General features: G+C 47.9%; 1 protein-coding gene across 1 annotated transcript in view; it reads left to right on the forward strand.

The window, feature by feature from the left end:
* The window catches only part of LOC119849173 (corticotropin-releasing factor receptor 1), a 120,759-nt gene that overhangs the window by 72,542 nt on the left and 26,451 nt on the right, over nucleotides 1-21,766 (forward strand). The window contains exons 4-7 of the mRNA XM_038385990.2: nucleotides 6,857-6,942; nucleotides 13,988-14,094; nucleotides 16,497-16,617; nucleotides 20,486-20,639. Of these exons, the coding sequence (XP_038241918.1) occupies nucleotides 6,857-6,942; nucleotides 13,988-14,094; nucleotides 16,497-16,617; nucleotides 20,486-20,639 (468 nt within the window). The remainder of the gene's footprint in view (nucleotides 1-6,856; nucleotides 6,943-13,987; nucleotides 14,095-16,496; nucleotides 16,618-20,485; nucleotides 20,640-21,766) is intronic.

Here is a 21,766-nt window from a genome sequence, read left to right on the forward strand (position 1 = left end):
GCCATTTTTACAACACTGGCACAACCCCCACCAGGCCCAGTCTGCCAACACAGACTGGGAGGCTCGCTGCCGTGAGCTGTGTAGATTTATCCTATGTGACTTGCCCAAGGTGACACAAGAAGTCTGTGGCAGAGGGGGGGACAGAGCCCAACACTCCAAAGTCATAAGCTAGCCGCTTAACCACTGGTCCATCCTTCCTTAAGAGGGAATCACTGTGATTTTATTCGAACAGACGCTTCCCCCCAGTTCCTTTCTCACTGCAGCAATACTGCCCTAGCCTTGGCACTGTGTGTTGGTTGTTTATTATTATCTATTATAGCAGTAGCGGCTAGCAGCTGTCATCATGGACCATGACCCCATTGTGCTAGGTGCTGTACGAACATAGAACAAAAAGATAGTCCCTGCCCCAAAGAGCTTCCAATGTGAGCAGCCCTTAGTCTTGCTTGTTGAAACCGATAGCAGGACCCATGGCCCAGGCATTTTGTAGCTCCTCAATGGGTACAATCAGCATGAAGAGGAATCCTTTGCAGAGTTGAGGGTGCCAGTTCTGACAGCTGGTGCTTACACTCACGTACTCGCTTCCGTTCTCTCCCACTCAGCAGCCTTCCCACATAATAGCTCCTCCGTCACTTTGTCCTTCAACACATCCCGGCACCTGGCACTCTCGGAATTAATGTACCCATCTGCCAGCGCTTTGCAATCACAGCTATTGACCTGGTTTGGTTAGTGAGCATCAGGAGACCTGAGTTCCACACCCAGCTGTGTGACTTTGGGCAAGTCACTTTGCATTGAATCCTTTTATGGGCCTGTGAATTGGCTTTGTGTCTGTGTGCTTGTGCATGTGAGTGTGTGTGGGTGTGTGTGCACCACTGCAATCTACAGGATAGAATCAGAGCTACTCAACTGTGTGTCTTAGGCCCAACGCTGCTACTAGCAAATGAAGATTCTCCTACAGCTCAGTGTCAGGGGACCTGGGCATTGAAAGTGGGACAGGCTGAGTCCCTAGTCCACTCTACCACTAAGTTCTGAGTAGCCATCTTGTGCAGCATAGTGACAACCAGGAAGCTCAAGGTGGCTCCAAATTTGCAGTGCTGTTTGAGATCCCCTTTTGAGGCCCCACTTTTTGTTTGTTTAGCTGTTTTGTGGGACTTTTAGAATTCACGATAGCAAAAGTGGTACAGAAACCATCCAAGCATCCCACAAACCTTTACCTCTCCTAGTGTGACCTGCATAGCACAGGTCTGTACATTTCACCCAGTTACCCCTGTATTGAGCGCAATGACTTTGGCTAGACTCAAGCATTTAAGTCCTCATGAGACTAAACGGCTGCGTGCCACAGGCAGAGACCATGCCCCGAAGCCCCTGCATTGGCATGGAATTGATTAGGTGCCAATCTGTGCCCAGTGGGAAATTCTTTATCAGTCCCGCTCTGGTGATCATTGTGACCCTGAGCAAGTGAGCAAGACACATCAGCCAGGCACATAAGAAAGAGTCCTCTGTACCTCGTGACAATCTACTTCAGTGTTGGCCATGTCCTGAGTCCAATCCAGTTTCATGGGTTCTCTCCAGATTTTGCATCCAGTTTGGATTCCTCACGGAGCCCAGGGCATTAGGAGCTGAGAGGCTGTTTTAGGTGTAGAGTAGTCCCAGTCTTGCAAAATGTAGAATTAACTATTAACCCAGTGGGCTGTGAAACACACAGTAACATTGCACTGGCTTCTGATAGTTGCATCAGTACAGCACCCCTCATGCACACACACAGAGAGAGAGAGCTGGCACGCACACACACACACACACACACACACTGCTGACAAAGTGCCTCACCCCTAGCTTGCAGTACTCCCTGCTATTCCAGTCCTGGGCTCCCCAGGCAATTCTGCCAATACAAATCTGATCCACAGTACCTGGTTATTACAGTCCTAGATTTCTCCTGGACTGATTTCAACTCCTGTGTTGAATTATGCTGTGAACAAACCCGCTACACCATAGTTCATTAGTGGAGAAATGTTGCCATTAGGGCTGTCAATTAATTGCAGTTAAATGCATGCGATTAAAGCAAAACAAAATTAACTAGATTTTTAAAAAAACAGTCATGATTAATCACAGTTTTAATGGCACTGTTAAACAATAATAGGATACCAATTTAAATTTATTACAAATACTTTTGTATGCTTTTCGACATTTTCAAAGATATTGATTTCAATTACAACACAGAATACAAAGTGTCCAGTGTTCACTTTATATTATTATTTTAGATTACAAATATTTGCACGGTAAAAAGATAAACAAAAGAAATCATATTTTTCAAAAGAAAAGGAGTACTTGTGGCACCTTAGAGACTAACAAATTTATTTGAGCATAAGCTTTCGTGAGCTACAGCTCACTTCATCGGATACATTGCACTGGCTTCTGACAGTTGTATCAGTATCCGATGAAGTGAGCTGTAGCTCATGAAAGCTTATGCTCAAATAAATTTGTTAGTCTCTAAGGTGCCACAAGTATTTTTCAGTTCATACAAGTACCATAGTGCAATCTCTTTATCATGAAAATGTAACTTACAAATGTAGATTTTTGTGGTTGCATAACTGCACTCAAAAACAAAACAATATAAAACTTTAGAGCCTATACTTGTCCTACTTCTTGTTCAGCCAACCGCTAAGACACACAAGTTTGTTTACATTTACGGGAGATAATGCTGCCCGCTTCTTATTTACAATGGGTTTCAGAGTAACAGCCGTGTTAGTCTGTATTCGCAAAAAGAAAAGGAACAGTGGGGGCTGGGGTGGAGGGGAGAAATAACATGGGGAAATAGTTTTACTTTGTGTAATGACTCATCCATTCCCAGTCTCTATTCAAGCCTAAGTTAATTGTATCCAGTTTGCAAATTAATTCCAATTCAGCAGTCTCTCGTTGGAGTCTGTTTCTGAAGTTTTTTTGTTGAAGGATAGCTACTCTCAGGTCTGTAATCGTGTGACCGGAGAGATTGAAGTGTTCTCCGACTGGTTTTTGAATGTTATAATTCTTGACGTCTGATTTGTGTCTTATTTACAATGTCACCTGAAAGTGAGAACAGCCATTCGCATGGCACTCTTGTAGCTGGTGTTGCACGGTATTTCCATGCCAGATGTGCTAAACATTCGTATGCTCCTTCATGCTTCGACATTTGTAAGCTGCACTTTCACTTTCAATATATTTGAAAATGTACAGAAACATCCACAAATACTTATAATAAATTTAAATGAGTATTCTATTAGTGCTAAACAGTGTAATAAAACTGTGATTAAGCATGACTCTTTTTGTTTCATCTTGCAATTAACAGCGATTATATTTTTGAATCATTTGACAGCCCTAGTTGCCATATATTGACCGGAGGGGCAGCACGAGTGGTGAGTGCAATAAATCAGCCTCAGGTTTCAGTTAGGGATCAGCACTGCCTGTCGCAGCTCTATGGCATTTAAGGGCATAAATTGATCCGAGGGGAGGTGATGTGCAGGAAGATGCTGTGAAATCATTACACCATTAATAACCATGGGGGGAGAGGGGTTGTTTGTTTGATTTAACAAACAATCTAAGGGCTGTCTGTGTCCCTGTGAATTCTCCACAGCTGGCACTGTAATGTGTGGTCTCTAATTCACATTCACAGATCTCTAATCACTAATCTAGCCCTCCCATTTGATGCTGTGTGTGAAGTGTGCATGAGAAACAAATGGCGCATGATCACATCTAGCAGCCAGAGGCCTCCAGAGGGGGGTGAAAGGCCAATTTCCCCTATCTAAGCCATTTAGCTATGGGCACATTAATACCAAACTCATCACTGGACTATCTGAGTGCCTAACTGCTGAGGCGGGGAGGGTGCCACAGGGTACCAAGGTGTTCTGTGTGTGTTCACACCAAATGGCAAAGGGTTTGTGTCTTCATTCCACCGCAAAGCCGGCACTATGGAAGTGGAGGGTGGCCGGCAGGAGGAAGCTAACCATATTCCGGTGTTAGAGTAGCAGCCGTGTTAGTCTGTATTCACAAAAAGAAAAGGAGTACCGGTGGCACCTTAGAGACTAACAAATTTATTAGAGCATAAGCTTTCGTGAGCTACAGCTCACTTCATCGGATGCATTTGGTGGAAAAAACAGAGGAGAGATTTATATACACACACACACAGAGAACATGAAACAATGGGTTTATCATACACACTGTAAGGAGAGTGATCACTTAAGATAAGCCATCACCCACAGCAGGGGGGGGAAAGGAGGAAAACCTTTCATGGTGACAAGCAAGGTAGGCTAATTCCAGCAGTTAACAAGAATATCAGAGGAACAGTGGGGGGTAGGGTGGGGGGGAGAAATACCATGGGGAAATAGTTTTACTTTGTGTAATGACTCATCCATTCCCAGTCTCTATTCAAGCCTAAGTTAATTGTATCCAGTTTGCAAATTAATTCCAATTCAGCAGTCTCTCGTTGGAGTCTGTTTTTGAAGCTTTTTGGTTGAAGGATAGCCACTCTTAGGTCTGTGATCGAGTGACCAGAGAGATTGAAGTGTTCTCCAACTGGTTTTTGAATGTTATAATTCTTGACGTCTGATTTGTGTCCATTCATTCTTTTATGTAGAGACTGTCCAGTTTGGCCAATGTACATGGCAGAGGGGCATTGCTGGCACATGATGGCATATATCACATTGGTAGATGCGCAGGTGAACGAGCCTCTGATAGTGTGGCTGATGTGATTAGGCCCTATGATGGTATCCCCTGAATAGATATGTGGACAGAGTTGGCAACGGGCTTTGTTGCAAGGATAGGTTCCTGGGTTAGTGGTTCTGTTGTGTGGTGTGTGGTTGCTGGTGAGTATTTGCTTCAGATTGGGGGGCTGTCTGTAAGCAAGGACTGGTCTGTCTCTGGTCACTCGATCACAGATCTTAGAGTGGCTATACTTCAACAAAAAAGCTTCAAAAACAGACTCCAAGGAGAGACTGCTGAATTGGAATTAATTTGCAAACTGGATACAATTAACTTAGGCTTGAATAGAGACTGGGAATGGATGAGTCATTACACAAAGTAAAACTATTTCCCCATGGTATTTCTCCCTCCCACCCCACCCCCCACTGTTCCTCTGATATTCTTGTTAACTGCTGGAATTAGCCTACCTTGCTTGTCACCATGAAAGGTTTTCCTCCTTTCCCCCCCCCTGCTGCTGGTGATGGCTTATCTTAAGTGATCACTCTCCTTACAGTGTGTATGATAAACCCATTGTTTCATGTTCTCTGTGTGTGTGTGTATATAAATCTCTCCTCTGTTTTTTCCACCAAATGCATCCGATGAAGTGAGCTGTAGCTCACGAAAGCTTATGCTCTAATAAATTTGTTAGTCTCTAAGGTGCCACCGGTACTCCTTTTCATATTCCGGTGTGGGAAAGGTATCGGCTTCATCTTTCATTCAAGAGAGGATGCCCCCTCCTGTGGCACTCGGGCACTGGGGCCAGCCCTGAGGCTGAGGGGAGATCACCCTGTTACTCTACCCGCTCCACTGCCTGCAGCACAGTGCCGCCTGGCTCTGCAAAACATGTGGTTTTGTCAGGTATCCTCACATGGAGGACACCATTGGCAAGCGCGCGCCATCCCGCCTCCACCTGCATGACCTTGTGCACACGCATGTGAGGTCATGCTGGGCAGCGCAGCGCACTCTTTGAAACAGCGTCCTCCATGCAGCATGGCCTCACCTGCACCAGGCTCACAGGGTCATGCCAGCAGGGGCAGGGTCACGCAGGTGGGGGCAAGCCACGCCATTCCTGGACATACTGGCCCATCCAGTATTCTGGGCTCTGAAACCCAGGCTCCAGCCCAAGCCTGAACGTCTGTCTACACTGATATTTTTAGCCCTGTAGCCCAAGCCCTGCCAGCCCGAGTCAGTTAACCCAAGCGCTGAGACTGTAAATGAATCCGACTCCATGGGGGGAAGAGCAGAACAAGAACAACAGATTTGGCCCCAGTGTGGCTGGGTATGAAGCAGCTGAGTCTGGGGGCCAAGGAGAGCTGCTGGCAATGTACTGATGAGAGGAAGCAAGGAGAAGAAGGCATCTCCGGATGGTGAGGAGGAAACTGAAGCCTGGGGCTATTTCTTTAGGCTAGTTTGTTGGTTATCGGTGACTAACGTCCGCCATGAACAAGGGGTTATTGAAGGTAAAGTCTGACTCAGATTGATTTATATAGCCAAAGGGGAAACTGAGGCACAGCTGAGGGCCTGGGCCTATGACAGGACCCTTCTGGCCTTGTAATCTCTGAATCCAATTTCTCTGATAGGGCACAAAGGCCTGTTTGCTAATAATAGATCTGCAATGTCCCCATCACTCTATCACTCCTCTGGCGTTAATGCTAATAGGATGCTGCTTTGGGCTTGCCACGGTAGCTGTCTTCTCAACTCGTGGTGCCTAGAGTCATCCCCGTGACAATGAAATTTGCCGATATGCTAAGGAAGTTGCTATTGCAGAAAATAAGGCGCCAACTTCACATTATCACTGAGATAGACAGACAATGAATGATCATACAGGCGAACAGCCAGTATGAAGGGAACATTACCGCCAGCCCTTTGCTCTAGATTTGCTTTTCTTTCTTTCCTTCTTGGCTCCCACTTTCATCCTTGTTTGCAAAGAAAGTTTTTGAAAGAACAAACATGGCATTTACTAAGTGGCAACTGGATTTCCATGTTGAAATAATAATAATCAAGTAAATGAGTCAGTATTACAGAAAAAAAATCCAGTTGGCCCGGTGCCATGGCAACCTGAAAATCTCACCATAGCAACTTCCAAATCTCTTTTTTAATCCTGTCCCATTCATTAACTGTTCAATGTGTTTGTGTCTCTTTCCTCCAGACAACGGGTACAGAGAATGCCTCATGAATGGGAGCTGGGCAGCCCGCGTCAATTATTCCCAGTGCCAGGAGATTCTCGACGAGGAGGTACGTGCCCACAGACCATTTGAACCAGGTCGTGTTTGTTCCATGGGGTTGGAAGGAAGTGGCTGGAAGGATGGTTAAGCACTGGAATAAATTGCCTAGGGAGGTTGTGGAATCTCCATCATTGGAGATTTTTAAGAGTATATTGGACAAACACCTGTCAGGAATGGTCTAGATAAGTCCTGCCATGAGTGCAGGGGACTGGATTAGATGACCGCTTGAGGCCTCTTCCAGTCCTATGTTTCTGTGTTGCTATCTCTTGCCAGGAAGGGCTTTCTCACCACATTAATTGATGATTATCAGGTTGGATGAGTGCCTGACAGTAGGGGAAAGAATCAGTTTAATTACCATGCATGTCTTCTCCTGAGCCCATACTGCTCTGGCCAAAACCCACCACCACCCTTAAGGGTGGGAGGGAAAAGGAATCACTTGAGATATTGGATGTATCAAATTTCCAGGCATCTTTGCTCAATTCTAATTACACCAGAGACCTCTGGGATTTTCACACAGGCCTCTCCACCAAGTTGGGCTGCTGGAGGCGCGATGTAGTTGTGTCAGCCATTAGCTGCCTCCGCCTTCTTGGGCCCAGCACCAGCCCAGCCATGCATGGTGCCTTGCAGGCCGCAGGCCAGCCTGCTGACTCTGTAGAGGGCTCAGCACATCTGTTGGCTAAACACCTTCACAAAAAGGCTGAGAGCCATCAGCATCAATGGCATAAGAAGGGGTATATTACAATATGGTACAGGTTAAATTATTAGTTACTGGGATAATTTCAGTACAGGCAAAATTTCCGGTGGCAGAACAAACTTTTTGGGTATATATTTGATTATTTACTAGTGAGGCTACTGATTGGTCAAGATCTAGAAAAATATTACTTTTCCATTCCCACCCTAAGTTTGTTAAGAAGAAGAGGCTGAGGAATATTAAAAGTTTTATCTTCAGGTAGTTTTGGCTAGCTTCCACAAACTATTCTTCAAGATTTTGTAGTCTTAATTTACTTAGCTGTCTGGCAATAAGGCAGCAAGGGAGAGGTTACTAGAACAATCACCTTGCTTGGTTGGAGGCTTTATTATGTCCTTAGGTGGAGAGATTGTTTTCTTCAGGTGGAGAGGTTGTGCCTTTAAAGGCACGGTGGATCTGTCAGCGGACAAAGGAGAGGTTACCGGCTTTTTACCTTGTCCTTCACTCCCGCTGTTCAGAAGGAGCAACAACACCAGAAGGAAAGATAGATTGATCATCAGTCGGAGAGCCATTACAGTGAGAAACATGGGCAGATAGTCAATTCCTGGCACTTCACAGTGGTGTTGATATTTAACAGGATTTGATAAGGGTCTTTCAGCATGGGGCCAGGGCGGTTCCTCGCTGATGGACCTCTATGTAGTTCCAGTCTCCTGGTTTCAGCGAGTGGCAGGGCTGCTGTATATAAAAAGACCTAACACATTTCGTTAGTGCCTGACAATAATTAAGCATTGTGTTATTTATTAAATGACTGTCCATCTGAGCCAGGACCAGTGGGGCGCAGCCAGTAGTCGCATTGGGCGCCCTGTTAGAATTCATGAGGGTTGAGTCCAGTCTTTTGATTGGGAGTTGTTCTCGTATTCATTAATGCTAATGGGAGGGCATTTGGCCACTTTAAATTTGTTTTAGCACAGATCTTGGCCAGTTTTATTTTTCAAAATTCCATTTTGACGTTTTGCTGTCCTGGCAGACTGCAGGTGGTGGGGGCAGTGGAGATTGTGTTGGATCTGTAAAGCTGCACATAACTTGTTATAATTTTTCCAATAACATTAGGTCCACTAAAAAGAAAAGGAGTACTTGTGGCACCTTAGAGACTAACAAATTTATTTGAGCATAAGCTTTCGTGAGCTACAGCTCACTTCATCGGATGCATCCGATGAAGTGAGCTGTAGCTCACGAAAGCTTATGCTCAAAAAAATTTGTTAGTCTCTAAGGTGCCACAAGTCCTCCTTTTCTTTTTGCAAATACAGACTAACATGGCTGCTACTCTGAAACCTGTCATTAGGTCCACTATCACTGTTGCTACTCACAGGTATGCCAAATTGTGGTACAAAATCCTTAAACAAAATTTTACAACAGTTTTGGCATCTGACTTTTTTACAGGAAAATACATTAATAAAACTAACACATGCTTACAATTACAACATTTAAACATTTGAATCAATCTGAGTATTTACAAAAAATCCCCAGGAAGGGAGATGTACTGCCTGCCTAACCTTGACAGCTTTACGAACACTATGTTGCTGGCAGATTACACACTGTTGGCAGTATTGCTTAAAATATTCCTTTCTTTACAAATACCCTTGCTGATTGCAGGCAAAACTGAGGAATTACTCCCCATATTTTTCTGTATTTGTTTTATAGGCAGGTTAGGTTTTAATGGCTTCTATTTTTTATTATTTAGGTGATTTACATTAACACAGACATTCTTGGCTTGCTTTTGGATTCAAAGTTATCAGCCGCTTAGAGACTTTGTCACAAAAGGACACAATTAACTTTTAACTTTTGCTCTTAAACACACATTGATTTGAAAAGGAAAACACAACCCATTTTGGCTTTCCTTTGGCAAAGTGACTGTTGATTACACAGAGCCACCTTAAGACTTAGAGTGGGGCACCAACTACAGCTTTTATCTGCCATTTGTTACCAAAACAGATTTAAAATCCTTTTCCATTTTCCTGGCTTTGACTGCCCTGCTGCAGCCACAGCTTTGGTCTTTATTTTAAAACATTTTAAATCTTGTAAAGCATTAAGTCACTTTAAGGATTAAATGCTAAATACCAAAATTATACAACACTAGTTTATTTTATTTGGAAAAAGTATTTTTTTGGTTTTATAATTTTAAAACAACACCAATTTATTTTAAACTTATAAAACAAAGATTGTACTCACCAGGAGTGTTTTTTAGCAATTTGCCTAACTTGTTTATAGTTAAATGATTTTACTTAAATAACCTTTTGCCTGGATTATTTACAGAAATTCTTCCAGAGAAATGCGCCCTTTCTTCAAAGGAATGGCTGCAAAGAAACCAAGAATTTTCTTTTCATAACACCTTTTTTAACATTTGTACAAAGTTTCACTGCTTAATTTCTTCCAGTAACTACAGAGTTAACCTCTCACTTTCTTTTCTTTTAACTTTCTTAAACTGCGGTTGCCTGCTTGTCTGGGCCTGATCCTTTGTTGTTGTTGTTGTTGCATTATTTCTTTTCATGGGCACAGGCATTGTTTTACTACCGATTTAGCAAGGAGAGTGGGCTTTTTGACTAACCCCCCTTTTATTTATTTATACACACCTATTTACATACACACACATTTATTTTTTTACATCTAAATGCATCTTATTTAACAATAACCTTAATTCTTTTACATTTGGACTTAATACAACCTTTTCCTTATTTGAGATGGTAACAACCCCTCAGCACCAGTGCTTTGCAGGAAAGGATAGTAGTAGGACGAGGGACAACGGGAAAAGTAGGGAGTACAGCAGCATTAACAGCACGGTAAAATGGGGGAGTTACACTCACTGACCATAGGAATAATGACTCCTTGATGAACGAAGGAGGTAAGAACAGGTTGGATTTTCTCTTGTCCTGTTTTGATAGAAGGTACTGCTGCACCTCGGGAAGGGGTCTTGCTGGGTTTAGGCAAATCTTAATGGGTTAGGCCGACCCAATGCACCCAACCTGATTGGCATGATCGGCTCACAAGGCTTACAAGGAGGGAGAGACCTTAGCCAGCAGTTCTTGTTGCAATGGGGAAGGGCTGAGGTCAGTCTTCTCCTGTAAACTGCCAGAACCTTATTGTGAGCGGGATCAGGCACATCCAGATACACACCATTTGGGGTACAGCAGATTATACAATTTAATTTACACAGCAAGTCTTTTCCCAAAAGGTTAGGGTTAGAACAAGGGCTTAGGAGGAAAGCATGACTGTCAAACAAAAGACCAATAGAAACGGACAGAGGTGAAGAGATGGAGTAGGGAATAAGAATATTGCCCACCCCTACCGCTTTTGGATCGACCAGGTTGGTAGGGACATTTACTGAATCCAATGGCCTATTTACTTGCAATAGTAACACATGCCATCACTGGGTCCCTAGGGGAGGTGGAAAGTGGGAACCTTGGTTTGGCCTTCCCCTTCTCCCCCCGCAATGGGCGGCTATTATGGGGTCCCTGTATGTTCCAGAGCTGGAAGGTCATTAACATAGTTTTAATGTGGCTGTGAGAGTATTGGGTTTTACTTAAATTTTTATTTTTACTTTGTTTACAGGTGCTAATTTTTGCTCCAGTCAGCTTTCTTTGGGCAGGCTGTGAGAATTTTATTTAACAGCTTTTTTCTGATTTTATTTAACCTCTTTTGGTTATGGCTTGGATTTTGCTTGGGCCACTGAGCTTTTTTACCAAGGCGACTCTGTGTTTCCCTAGGCATGACCCTTTGTAGAAGGTGGTTTAAATCTGCCCATGTAGGTTTATAACAGTTTATAAAATTTCAATTTCTTTTTTAATTTAACAGGGTCCTCTTTTATTTTTGGAAAATTTTTAAGTAAATTATACAATTTTGTAGGAGACCAAGGTACATGTGCAGACAACAAGGTCTCATGACCCGAAGCACCAATGCCTAGGAAATGGCGCAAGGGGAACATTTTCTCAGTACGGGGAGACACTGTCTGAGGGGCTTCTGTTGCTTAATATTTTTTGCCGGCTTAGTTGGATTTAAATTCTTTGCCAATTTTTTTTAAATCTCTTTTAATTGTGTTATAAGTTTCTCCTGGGAGTCCTTGAGACTCCTCATTTGAGATTCACGGCACCATTTTTTGGGTTTTTTTGTTTTTTCCTTCTGTTTTTTCATGCCAATAGAAATATGCCTCACACTGACGCTGGCCAGAAGCACATTTCTGCTCGCGGTCCTCCAGTACTGGGTGTCAGCTGTCTATTCGAGTCACGGCACCAAGATTTGTGGTGGAAAAATTAACCACGCGTTGTGTTTGGATCAGAACCACGCCTGAGGCTCCTTTATTGATTACAAGCACTGGGAGGTAACAGCTCTAAGTAGCTGCCCTGCCGTATACAGAAAATACAGGAGCTTATATTGCTGAAAACCACAATTTGTTAAACCCACTTCTTTTAACAGCATTTTCCTTATTTGGCATATAGTGCAAGTTTCAACAGTAGCTTTGCCTTAGTTGGAGTTTAGCAAAAACAAGCTTTTCCTGTTATTGACAGGTGTTTTCTTTGCAGTTAATGGCTTTTTTCTAACTTCTAGTGGTTATGGTTACATTTCTTAAGCTGTGCTGCTTGCAATCACCCCTTAATGGAATTTTTCACACTCTTTTCTTATGCTTTATATAGACAGTTAGCCTGACTAAAGTTTTAGGCCTACTTGGGAAGTTTAGTCCTACTTGGGTCCACTGATTTTTTCCTCCACACCAGGCATCAGGCCTTGCTGGGCTCCTTGACTCACCTCAAGGGACTTTGTCAGTATGGCTCAGGCTCCCAAGTTCCTAAGTCTCTTTCGAAAACAGGATTCATGTTCCTAAGACACTTAGGTCTAGATCCATGGCAGTTAGGCACCTAAATATTTTTGAGAATCTGGGCCTTTGGTGCCTTTGAAAATGTGACAACCCACCCCACCCCAGGCCTTAATTATAGGAGCTCTGGATTCAAAAAAGAGCTAGATAAGTTCATGGAGGATAGGTCCATCAGTGGCTATTAGCAAAGATGGTCAGGGTGCAACCCTATGCTCGGGGCACCCCTAAACCTCTAACTGCCAGAAGCCAAGAGAGGAAGATGGGGTGGATCACTCCAAATTGCCCTGTTCTATGCGCTCTCCCTGAAGCTCTGATACTGGCCACTGTCAGAGACAGGATACTGGGCAAGATGGACCATGATCTGAGCTGCATGGCAGCTCTTACATTCTTCTGACCAGCCTTCCCCTGTAGATTGAAATTCTAGCCCAGATTTTCAAAAGTGGCCTGAGATACGGGGGGGGGGGGTGCCCCAGACTTCAGGTTCTCAACCTGATGCCAGCTACAGGCTGGATGTTCAGAACGTACTGAGCCACCCATGCTCCGGAAATCAGGTCCCAGGCAACTGTCTCCTTCAAAGCATCCCACGTTCAAGGACCCCAAATCACTAGACACCTTTGAAACACTTGACTAGCCTTTCTATTTAATGCTTGAGGGTGTTAGACATGAAACAGGAAAGGAGCTTTTAAAAAATGTCAGGCCTGATTTTCATTGATATCAAGGACAGTTTGCGCTGCGTAAAGGGGCCTGCAAGTGAGAGTGAATTCCATCTACACTTGCTTGGATGTCTTCCACACTGTCAGAGACTTAACGTCAATGCAAATCAAGGCTCATGAATTTTTGCCTTGAGATACCCTGGTGATTGGCTCTTTGAGGTCTGTGCTGAGATCTTATATTTTCCTTTTTTGCTGCTTTCTTAAAGATTTAACAATAAAACAATGAGACTCCTGAAGCAGGGCTGAGATGTTATCGAGCGCAGGCTCATATGCACATTCGGTGTCGGCTGCCTCACCTCCTTGCAGGGCTTTTGTGGCCAACAGCTCCCCCTGCAGATTCATTGTGCTCCTCTGGCCCAGGCTCCTCCAGACCAGGAAGGAGACAGCTGCAGGTACCTGTGAACCCTGTACTATAAAAAAGATGTCAAGCAGCTGACTGGAATCTAAAGAAGGGCAGCCACATGGATGAAAAGAGGCTTGGGGAACCCAACCTCCCACAGCCAGATGGAGAGAGACAGTAGGATAGTGTGATTAGAAATGCTATCGAAAAACCCAGCGGGAATCTAGCATGGTGTTTGCAAACCGTCACTCTCCTCACGTTTTACTATATTCCTCCCTTATGCCCCATGCCTGTCTTGTTTACAGAGTCTGTAAGCTCCTCAGGGCAGCGACTACAATAACAATACTGAGCTCTTTCGTCAGTAGATCCCGAAGTACTTTACAAAGCAGTGACCCTCAGGGGCCACGAACTTCCAGCTGATCCAGCTTCATTGTGTCTTTTCTCCCACAGAGGAAGAGCAAGCTGCATTACCACATTGCCGTCATCATAAACTACCTGGGACACTGCATCTCGCTAGGGGCCCTGCTCCTTGCCTTTGTCCTCTTCATGCGATTGAGGTAAGAGACCCAAGAAGCCCAGGGCTGGTGTCCGAGTGGCATCCAGGCTTTGTTCTCCTCCTTTCTCCTGCCAGTGAGCAGCCAGAGATAGGTCCTCTTGTGCAGCTTGCTGGGATTGAGACGGAAGAACTAGACTTGGTCAGAAAATAGGGAAGAAACATTTTTGTTTCCATCTACATTTTCCATGGAAAATTTCAGTATTTCAGCAGAAATTTGAATACCAACAAATTTTGGCCAAAAACCTCAATATTTTGATTTGGAAATGCCTCACGGGCATTGTAGTTCTGCTTCATGCTTCCATTCTCTTCTGTAGGCCAGGCTGTCTGGTTGGACTGCATCTCCCATGATGAACCACAGTCTTGGGGAGGAAGGGTGGTGCATTATGGGAGTCCATCCCAAGGTGCATCGTGGGAGATGTAGAGCAGCTGGGGAGCCTGGCCCATGGAGGACAATGGGGACATTAGGCACCTGAATTACAGCTCCCATGAGGCATTGTGGCAGCAAATCCAAACTGAAATATTTCAGGTTTTGGCTGAAATATTTTGATTTGGGCACATTTCATTTTTCAACAACAAAATTTCCAAGGAAAGCAGGCATTTTTCACACAAAAATTGTTTAGTTAAAATCCAATTTTCTGACACAAAAACAGTTTAGACAGGAAATTTCCAAGCAGTTCTAGGAAGCACTGTTTTGAGCCCCTGCCCGCGCTTCCCATCTTGTCCATATTCCCGAACAGTCACTCCACACAGACCTATAACTCAGAGAGCTTGGGGAATGGATCGCGACCTCTGTGCCTGAAAGGTGAACTGTTTGTGTCTTTTTTCGCTCAGTCGAGTTGGTGGACAATTTTTCAACAAAACAATTTTTGTTGGAAAATTCCGATTTGTTGAAACCAAAACTGTTAGCGGGAAAGAGTCTGATTTGACAAAGTTCCCATTTCAAAACTTTTCTAAAAAAAAAAGATTCACATTTGTCAAAACGTCCCATTACTACATTTTCTAAATGAAAAGTTCCAGGTTGAAAATGACTTTTCATTTCAAAATTTAAGCTCATTAATTGTAAAATAAATGAATAAATAAATAAATAAATAAGGTTGAAATGTTCTAAAATGATTAAAATGAAATATTTTGATTGATACACACATACCCCAACTGAAATTTTCTTTTAGAGTTTCAGTTGGTGGAAAATTTGGAATTTTTGACTTTTTGTCCCAAATTGGGAAAGTTTTTCAAAATTGCAAAATATTCATGGGACAGGAGAGCCGTTTCCTGCCCAGTTCCACCCCTGAGGTGGGTAAGCGGGTTCTGACCGGCACTGGGCCGGACTTCGATGCAGCTGCTCAGCTTAGGAGACATTCTATGTGGCACGGGGCAGGACAGCTCAGGGACCTGAGTACAGGAGCTTTTACTCTTCAGAGCCAGGCCAGCAAACACAGCCTGATTCAAGCCAACGGGCGTTACTTGTACCTGCAGTGAGAGACTAAGGCCCCGGGCTGGTATCAACTGAAAGTGATGGTGGCTCAATGGCCTGCGTGAAATGAGTTGGGTGTGGAGAGGGAAGGAGGCAGGCCTCCATACCACAGAAACAACTGCCGGCACGAACCAAGAACCAGGAGGGTTTACTAAGGGGACTTGGCTGGCACATTGTCCTGGCTCACACACACACACTCGGAGGCACACGAACAGGGGCCTTGCAGACACAGAGCTAGAGGATTTGCTAAGGAGATCTGGCCAGCATGTCCTGGCTCTCACACACAAACACACACACACACAGAGCACTGTGGAGAGGCACCACTAAATCCCCTCTTCACAGGGACTTAGGATACCTCTACACAACAATTAAATACCCACAGATGGCCTGGGTCAGCTGATTCGGGCTTGCAGGGCTCAGGCTGTGGGGCTGTAAAATTGTGGTGTAGACATTCGGGCTCGGGCTGGGACCCCCTTAAGTCCTTTGTAGGTCACCAGTTTGACTCCAGCCCAGCTCAGTGGCGATGAAGAGCTGCTCCCACCTAATAGAAAGTTGAGATGAGTGTCACAGTGTTTGGGATGATATCCAGACTGGGGAGGGGTTGTGTCACCCTTTTAGATACAGAGTATAACCCCTAGTGTGCTGGGGTTCACTGAATTGGTCAGGCCAGCTGAAACTCATCATCTGTTACCAGTAAGCCCCTTGTCCTCTGGCAGTGGGATGCTTTTAGGGTCACAATGAGTTAGGTGGGTCTCAGCTCCAGCTCCCCCATCACAAACTCACCCCCCGTGCTTTGTACTGATTGACCAGCTCCGCAAGTGGACATCAGGGAGGTGGGGGAAAGATTAGATAGGGCAGAGGATGGTACCGCTTTGACTCCAAACGGCAAAGGTGTCCTAACAGCCCCTTCCCTTCCCCTCTTATGTGCACAGGAGCATCAGGTGCCTGCGGAACATCATCCACTGGAACCTGATCACAGCCTTCATCTTACGAAATGCAACCTGGTTTGTGGTGCAGCTCACCATGAACCCGACCGTGCATGAAAGCAACGTGGTGAGTCCAGCAGCAGCCAGTGTGGGTGGCTACACACCCAGCATGCTGGGCATTTCCCAGCTCAAGTCACAATCGCAGTGACGCTGCAGCAGCATGAGATAGTCAAGTGGCCCCAGGGGAGGGTGAGCAGCCTGCACTGAAGCTCCCGGCCACCACATCTTTGCTGCTATTTTGAGACATGTTCTCTAGATTAAAGCTAGTGCTGGTATGGTCACCCGTGCTGCAGTCACACACCTGAGGTGAAGTGGAAAATACCCTGAGGGTGCTGGGCACTAACTTGGGTGCCATGTTGCACACCCAGCATACCGGGCACTGCTCAGGGTGCAATGTTGCATGCCTGGCATCTCAGGCACTGCCTTGGGTGCCACATAGCACTCCTGGTGTGTCGGGCATGACTTTGGGTGCCATGTTGCACACCCAGTGTGACAGGCACTGCCCAGAGTGCCATGTTGCACACCGAGCATACCAGGTACTGCCCAGGGTGCCATATTGCACACCCAGCATGCCAGGCCCTGCCCAGGGTGGTATGTAATACCCAGTGTGCTAAGTTGTAGCCATACTGGGTGGTGCTGCCCATGTGGTGTAGCACGGCCCATGAGCGAGATGCTGCCCAGCCCGATTAGGCTGTGGGCCCTGGAGCCAAGAGCTATCAGAGTGACAAGTAGATGCCGCTGCAGTTAGCGCTGCACTAACCAAAGAGGCAGGTGGTGCCAGTACGGGCATCACCCCATGGCAGTGACCGGTGCTGTGCATGGCTCCCAGTAGGCAGGCAGCTCAGGCCAGTGCAAGCTGGCTCCCAGTGATGTAGGCTCCCCCAATGTAGAGGGCTGCAGCAGGACCCACTGCGAGAAGCAGGTCCCACTGGGTCTGCTGGGGCCCCATTGAAAGGATTCACAGCCCCGTTATCTCTGAGCCCTGATGTCCCACCAGGGGACCTGCAGCAGCAGCAGCCTCAGCACAGCTGTCAGGGGTGAGGGAGCCCATCACCACCCCTCGGGGCCCTGGCCTGTGTCTGCTGTGTGGTTGCACTTAATCCCCTGGAGAAGCCTGCCTCCGGGATGCGACTAACCTGGCGCTTGGCCTCCAGGAGACATCCCGGCCCCGAGGCCCCACGGGGTCATCAGAACCTCAGCAAGGTAGTGCAGAGGGGAGGAGACATGCGCCCCGACCTTTGCCCGGGGAGGCTGGCAGGGGCACCAGAGTCAGTCTATAGCCTAGACCAGGTGCTACTCACCCCCAGCCCATAGATCTGCAGCTCACAGCTGCTTCTGAGCCCCCAGGGCCCCTCCACCAGCCCCCCATCCCCACGGACCTGGCTAGTTTTCTGCAGGCGGATTTGAAGCTCCTTGGGTTCAAACCCTTCAGGCTGCCCTGACTGGCCCAGTTGGACTCCCAGCAGGGTCCCCCAGTGCTGCAGGCCGAGGTGTAACTATCACCGGCTCCCGCCAGCACCCACGGAGAGAAGCCACCTTGCAAACGGATGTAGAGTGGATCCCTTAGCGCTCCAGTGCTTTGCTTCTTGCGGCAGAGCCAGATCCTTCACAGCTGGCAAAGAGCTGAGAATGAGGGTAGGTGCTGGGCAATCTCCCCTGCCCTCCGCTCTGCAGATACACCTCATGCCTGACCCACAGCCCCCTGCTATTCCATCCCTGGGCTCCCCCCCAGCTGTGCCAATGCACCTCACTCCTGACCCACAGCCCCCTGCTGTTCCAGCCCTGGGCTCCTGACACAGTATTCTGTCAATGTACCTCATGCCTGACTCACAGTCCCCCCATCCCCAGCACCCCGACGTGCCCATGTCAAGATTGAGGTGCCTTGGCAAAGCCCTGCAGAGCGAGGATACACAGGCCCTTCCCACACTGTTAGGCCTGGCTCTGCCCAGTGCTTTTAGCCCCTTCCATTCCCGGCGCAGGAAATTCACCCCCATGATATGTTTCACAAAGGGGGGGTCCATGTCCATGACCCTTAGCACCCAGCTCCTTTTCTCTCTCATCCTCCGGCATCACCACGCAGCTTTCCCCAGCACAGGCCTTGCTGCACCATAGTCCAGATCTAACGCCGTGGGAGGAGGAGGTGAAGTGGGGAGAGGCGAGCGGGTACAGGAGATGTAGAGTCAGATGGGGAGGCTGGGGGGTAGTTCGGGACAGTCTGAAAGCTGGGGCTGGAGTTTCCGTACTGCGGAGATGGAAAAAGGAAATTTGGCCCAAACATAATTGGCCAGGGGTCAAACTCTGCCCTACACAAACTCCACTGACTCTGCTCAGGGAGTAAGTCAGCCCAGAATTCGTCCCTAGGGGGACGTTTACACTGTGAGTGGCAGCCTGTGGCTGCGAATCTCAGCTCCCGGGCTGACAGAGTCACGCTTGCGGGGCTGGATCTCAGGCTCCAAAACCCTCCTTCCTCCTTAAGCTTCAGAGCCTGAGCTCCAGCCCGAGCTGCGCTGGCTCCACAGCTGTTCTTAGCCCCAGAGGGCGAGCCCCACTGCCGGGGGCGGTGTAGATGGCGCTGGGGAAGGGGCGCTGCTGGTGTTACCCAGCACTACAGGGCCATGTGCACGGCACCGGGCAAAGGAAATCAGCGAAGGGAAGCTGATGGCCAGCAGGCCGCCTGGCAAGAGAAGCGGGGACTAGATGGGCCAGTGGCAGGGAGACAGGTGTACTGTGCCAATGCCTCCTGCTAATCTCCATCCCCTGTGCGGAGCACGCTCTGTCCCACAATCCCAGCGCCGGCTCCTGCTCCAGCTCTGCTGACTTGACCGTCAACCCAGGGTCTGCTCTGTAGCATTCCAGAGGGCTTGCTAGTTTTTATAGCCAAAGTCACTTGGGGGCTTTGGGGGCTAAGAGGAAATAGATGGGAGTGGAGGCCTGCTGAATGGGGGGCCAGGGAGGAAGAAGCGTCCCAGACGGCAGTCTGAAAAGATGATGGCTCAGATCCTCGAAGGTATTTAGGCACCCAACTTCCATTGATTTAGGCACTTAAATGCCTTTGAGGATCTGAGCCGAAGTTCACGCGGCTACACCCAGGGCTGGTGTGTGTCCAGCAGGACCGGCCTCTCTAACCCTCTCCCAGCAACCCTCACTTCCAGGTCAGACCGGTTCCAGACTGGCGTTGGGGGCGGTGATTTGAGGGGGTTACATGGTCTCTGGGAGGGGAGGGGAAAGTGGGACATGAAACCATAGCAGAGGAGAAGAAGCCATGTCCATGCCCAGGCCACCCCTGGAATATGCCTGTGCCCAGGGCCTCTCAGCAGGGAATCACCCATGTGAGATGCACTATGTGCAATCAGCCCCGGGGGTGGGTATCACAGTGCAAGCAAGTCGCACCTTGCTTCAATTTACTGTATGTGGAAGGCCATGGAACTACCCCTAGAGGCGCAGGGGACTAGCCTGGGACTTACGTGACCTTTGTTCAAATCTGTGTTTCCCACTTAGTGCTTGGGTTACTTTGTGCCTCAGTTTTCCATGTGCACCAGGGGAATAATAGCAGCATCGTGCTTCACAGGGGGTGTTGTGAGGATAAATATATGAACGATTGTGAGAAGCTTTGATGCTACAATAATGGGGACTAGATAAGAACTAACATAGATTCGAGTGGTATGGGGTCTCTGCCACTGACCCGGTGGGTCTCCCTGGGCAAGTCACTTTCTCTGTGCGCCTCTGTTTCCCCTCGGTAATATGGAGCTGCTGGGGCTTCCTACACTGGAGCTCCTGTAGGAAGAGTGCTGTCTCTGTTCAGCATCAGATGAATCAAGCAGCCCAGTGGGGAGAAGAAACTCTGAAATGCCTGGGCTGTTTGTTTTATTGCTTCATGGTCTGTTCCTAACGCACACCCTCTCTTGCTTCCTTTGTATCCCTCCCCACCGTGGCAGGCCTGGTGCCGCCTGGTCACAGCCGCCTACAATTACTTCCACGTCACCAACTTCTTCTGGATGTTCGGCGAGGGCTGCTACCTCCACACGGCCATTGTGCTCACCTACTCCACCGACAAGCTCCGCAAGTGGATGTTCATCTGCATCGGCTGGTGTAAGTCCCGCGGAGCATGGTCAACCCTGGGGCATTCACCCACCTTGCCCAGGAAGCGGGGAGGACAGCAAGCAGCTGCGGTTCTGACTTTCTGTGCAAGCCCTTTGCTGGTTGGGGCCGGCTGGTGAGCAGTGGCCCTGGGAGCAAGTTGCACCATCACTATCATTCTCCAAGTGCATCATTGCATCCTGCAGGGCAGAGACAGATGGGAGAGAAATCAGTGCAGAAAATTCAGACCTCACAATGTGTGCCCCGGGGTGGGTGCCAGCGCAGCATGCGGGGGATCCGTGCAGACACCAGGGGTGGGCATCAGCGCTGCATGTGGGGGATCCGTGCAGACACCAGGGGTGGGCGCCAGTGCTGCATGCGGGGGATCCGTGCAGACACCACGGGTGGGCGCCAGCGCTGCATGCGGGGGATCCGTGCAGACACCAGGGGTGGGCGTCAGCGCTGCATGCGGGGGATCCGTGCAGACACCAGGGGTGGGCGTCAGCGCTTCATGCGGGGGATCTGTGCAGACACCAAGGGTGGGCACTAGCGCTGCATGCGGGGGATCCGTGCAGACACCAGGGGTGGGCGCCAGCGCTGCATGCGGGGGATCTGTGCAGACACCAGGGGTGCGTGCCAGCGCTTCATGCAGGGGATCCGTGCAGACACCACGGGTGGGCACCAGCGCTGCATGTGGGGATCCATGCAGGCACCAGGTTGGGTGCCAGCGCTGCATGCGGGGATCCGTGCAGAGCAGACAAGCTGCCAGCTTTCCCCCAAAGGGGAATGTAACAGCCCCTCCCATGGTCTTGGTCCCATGGTCTGCCCGGTCTTGCCAAGATGAGGCTGGATAGATTCTCTCATGGTCCTGAGGCCCCACCTCTGTTAGGCCCGGTTGCCATACCATACAGATGGCTCCTGGCTCCTAGGGCAGCAGGAACTTGGAGCATTTGGAGGCAGCACCCACTGATGGATCAATACCGCACTGGACCCAGATTCCGTAAGGGCTTGGCACAAACGACCTTCAATCCCCCGGGGGCAGCCTGCTGTGTGTGCTCAGCCACATAACATCCTGTGGGCAGCAGAGGGGAGAGCTCCGAACCAGGAGGTATTTCTTCCTGCCTAGCCCCTGAGCTTGT

Source organism: Dermochelys coriacea, chromosome 27 (genome assembly GCF_009764565.3).
Source record: "Dermochelys coriacea isolate rDerCor1 chromosome 27, rDerCor1.pri.v4, whole genome shotgun sequence".
Taxonomy (NCBI): Eukaryota; Metazoa; Chordata; order Testudines; family Dermochelyidae; genus Dermochelys; species Dermochelys coriacea.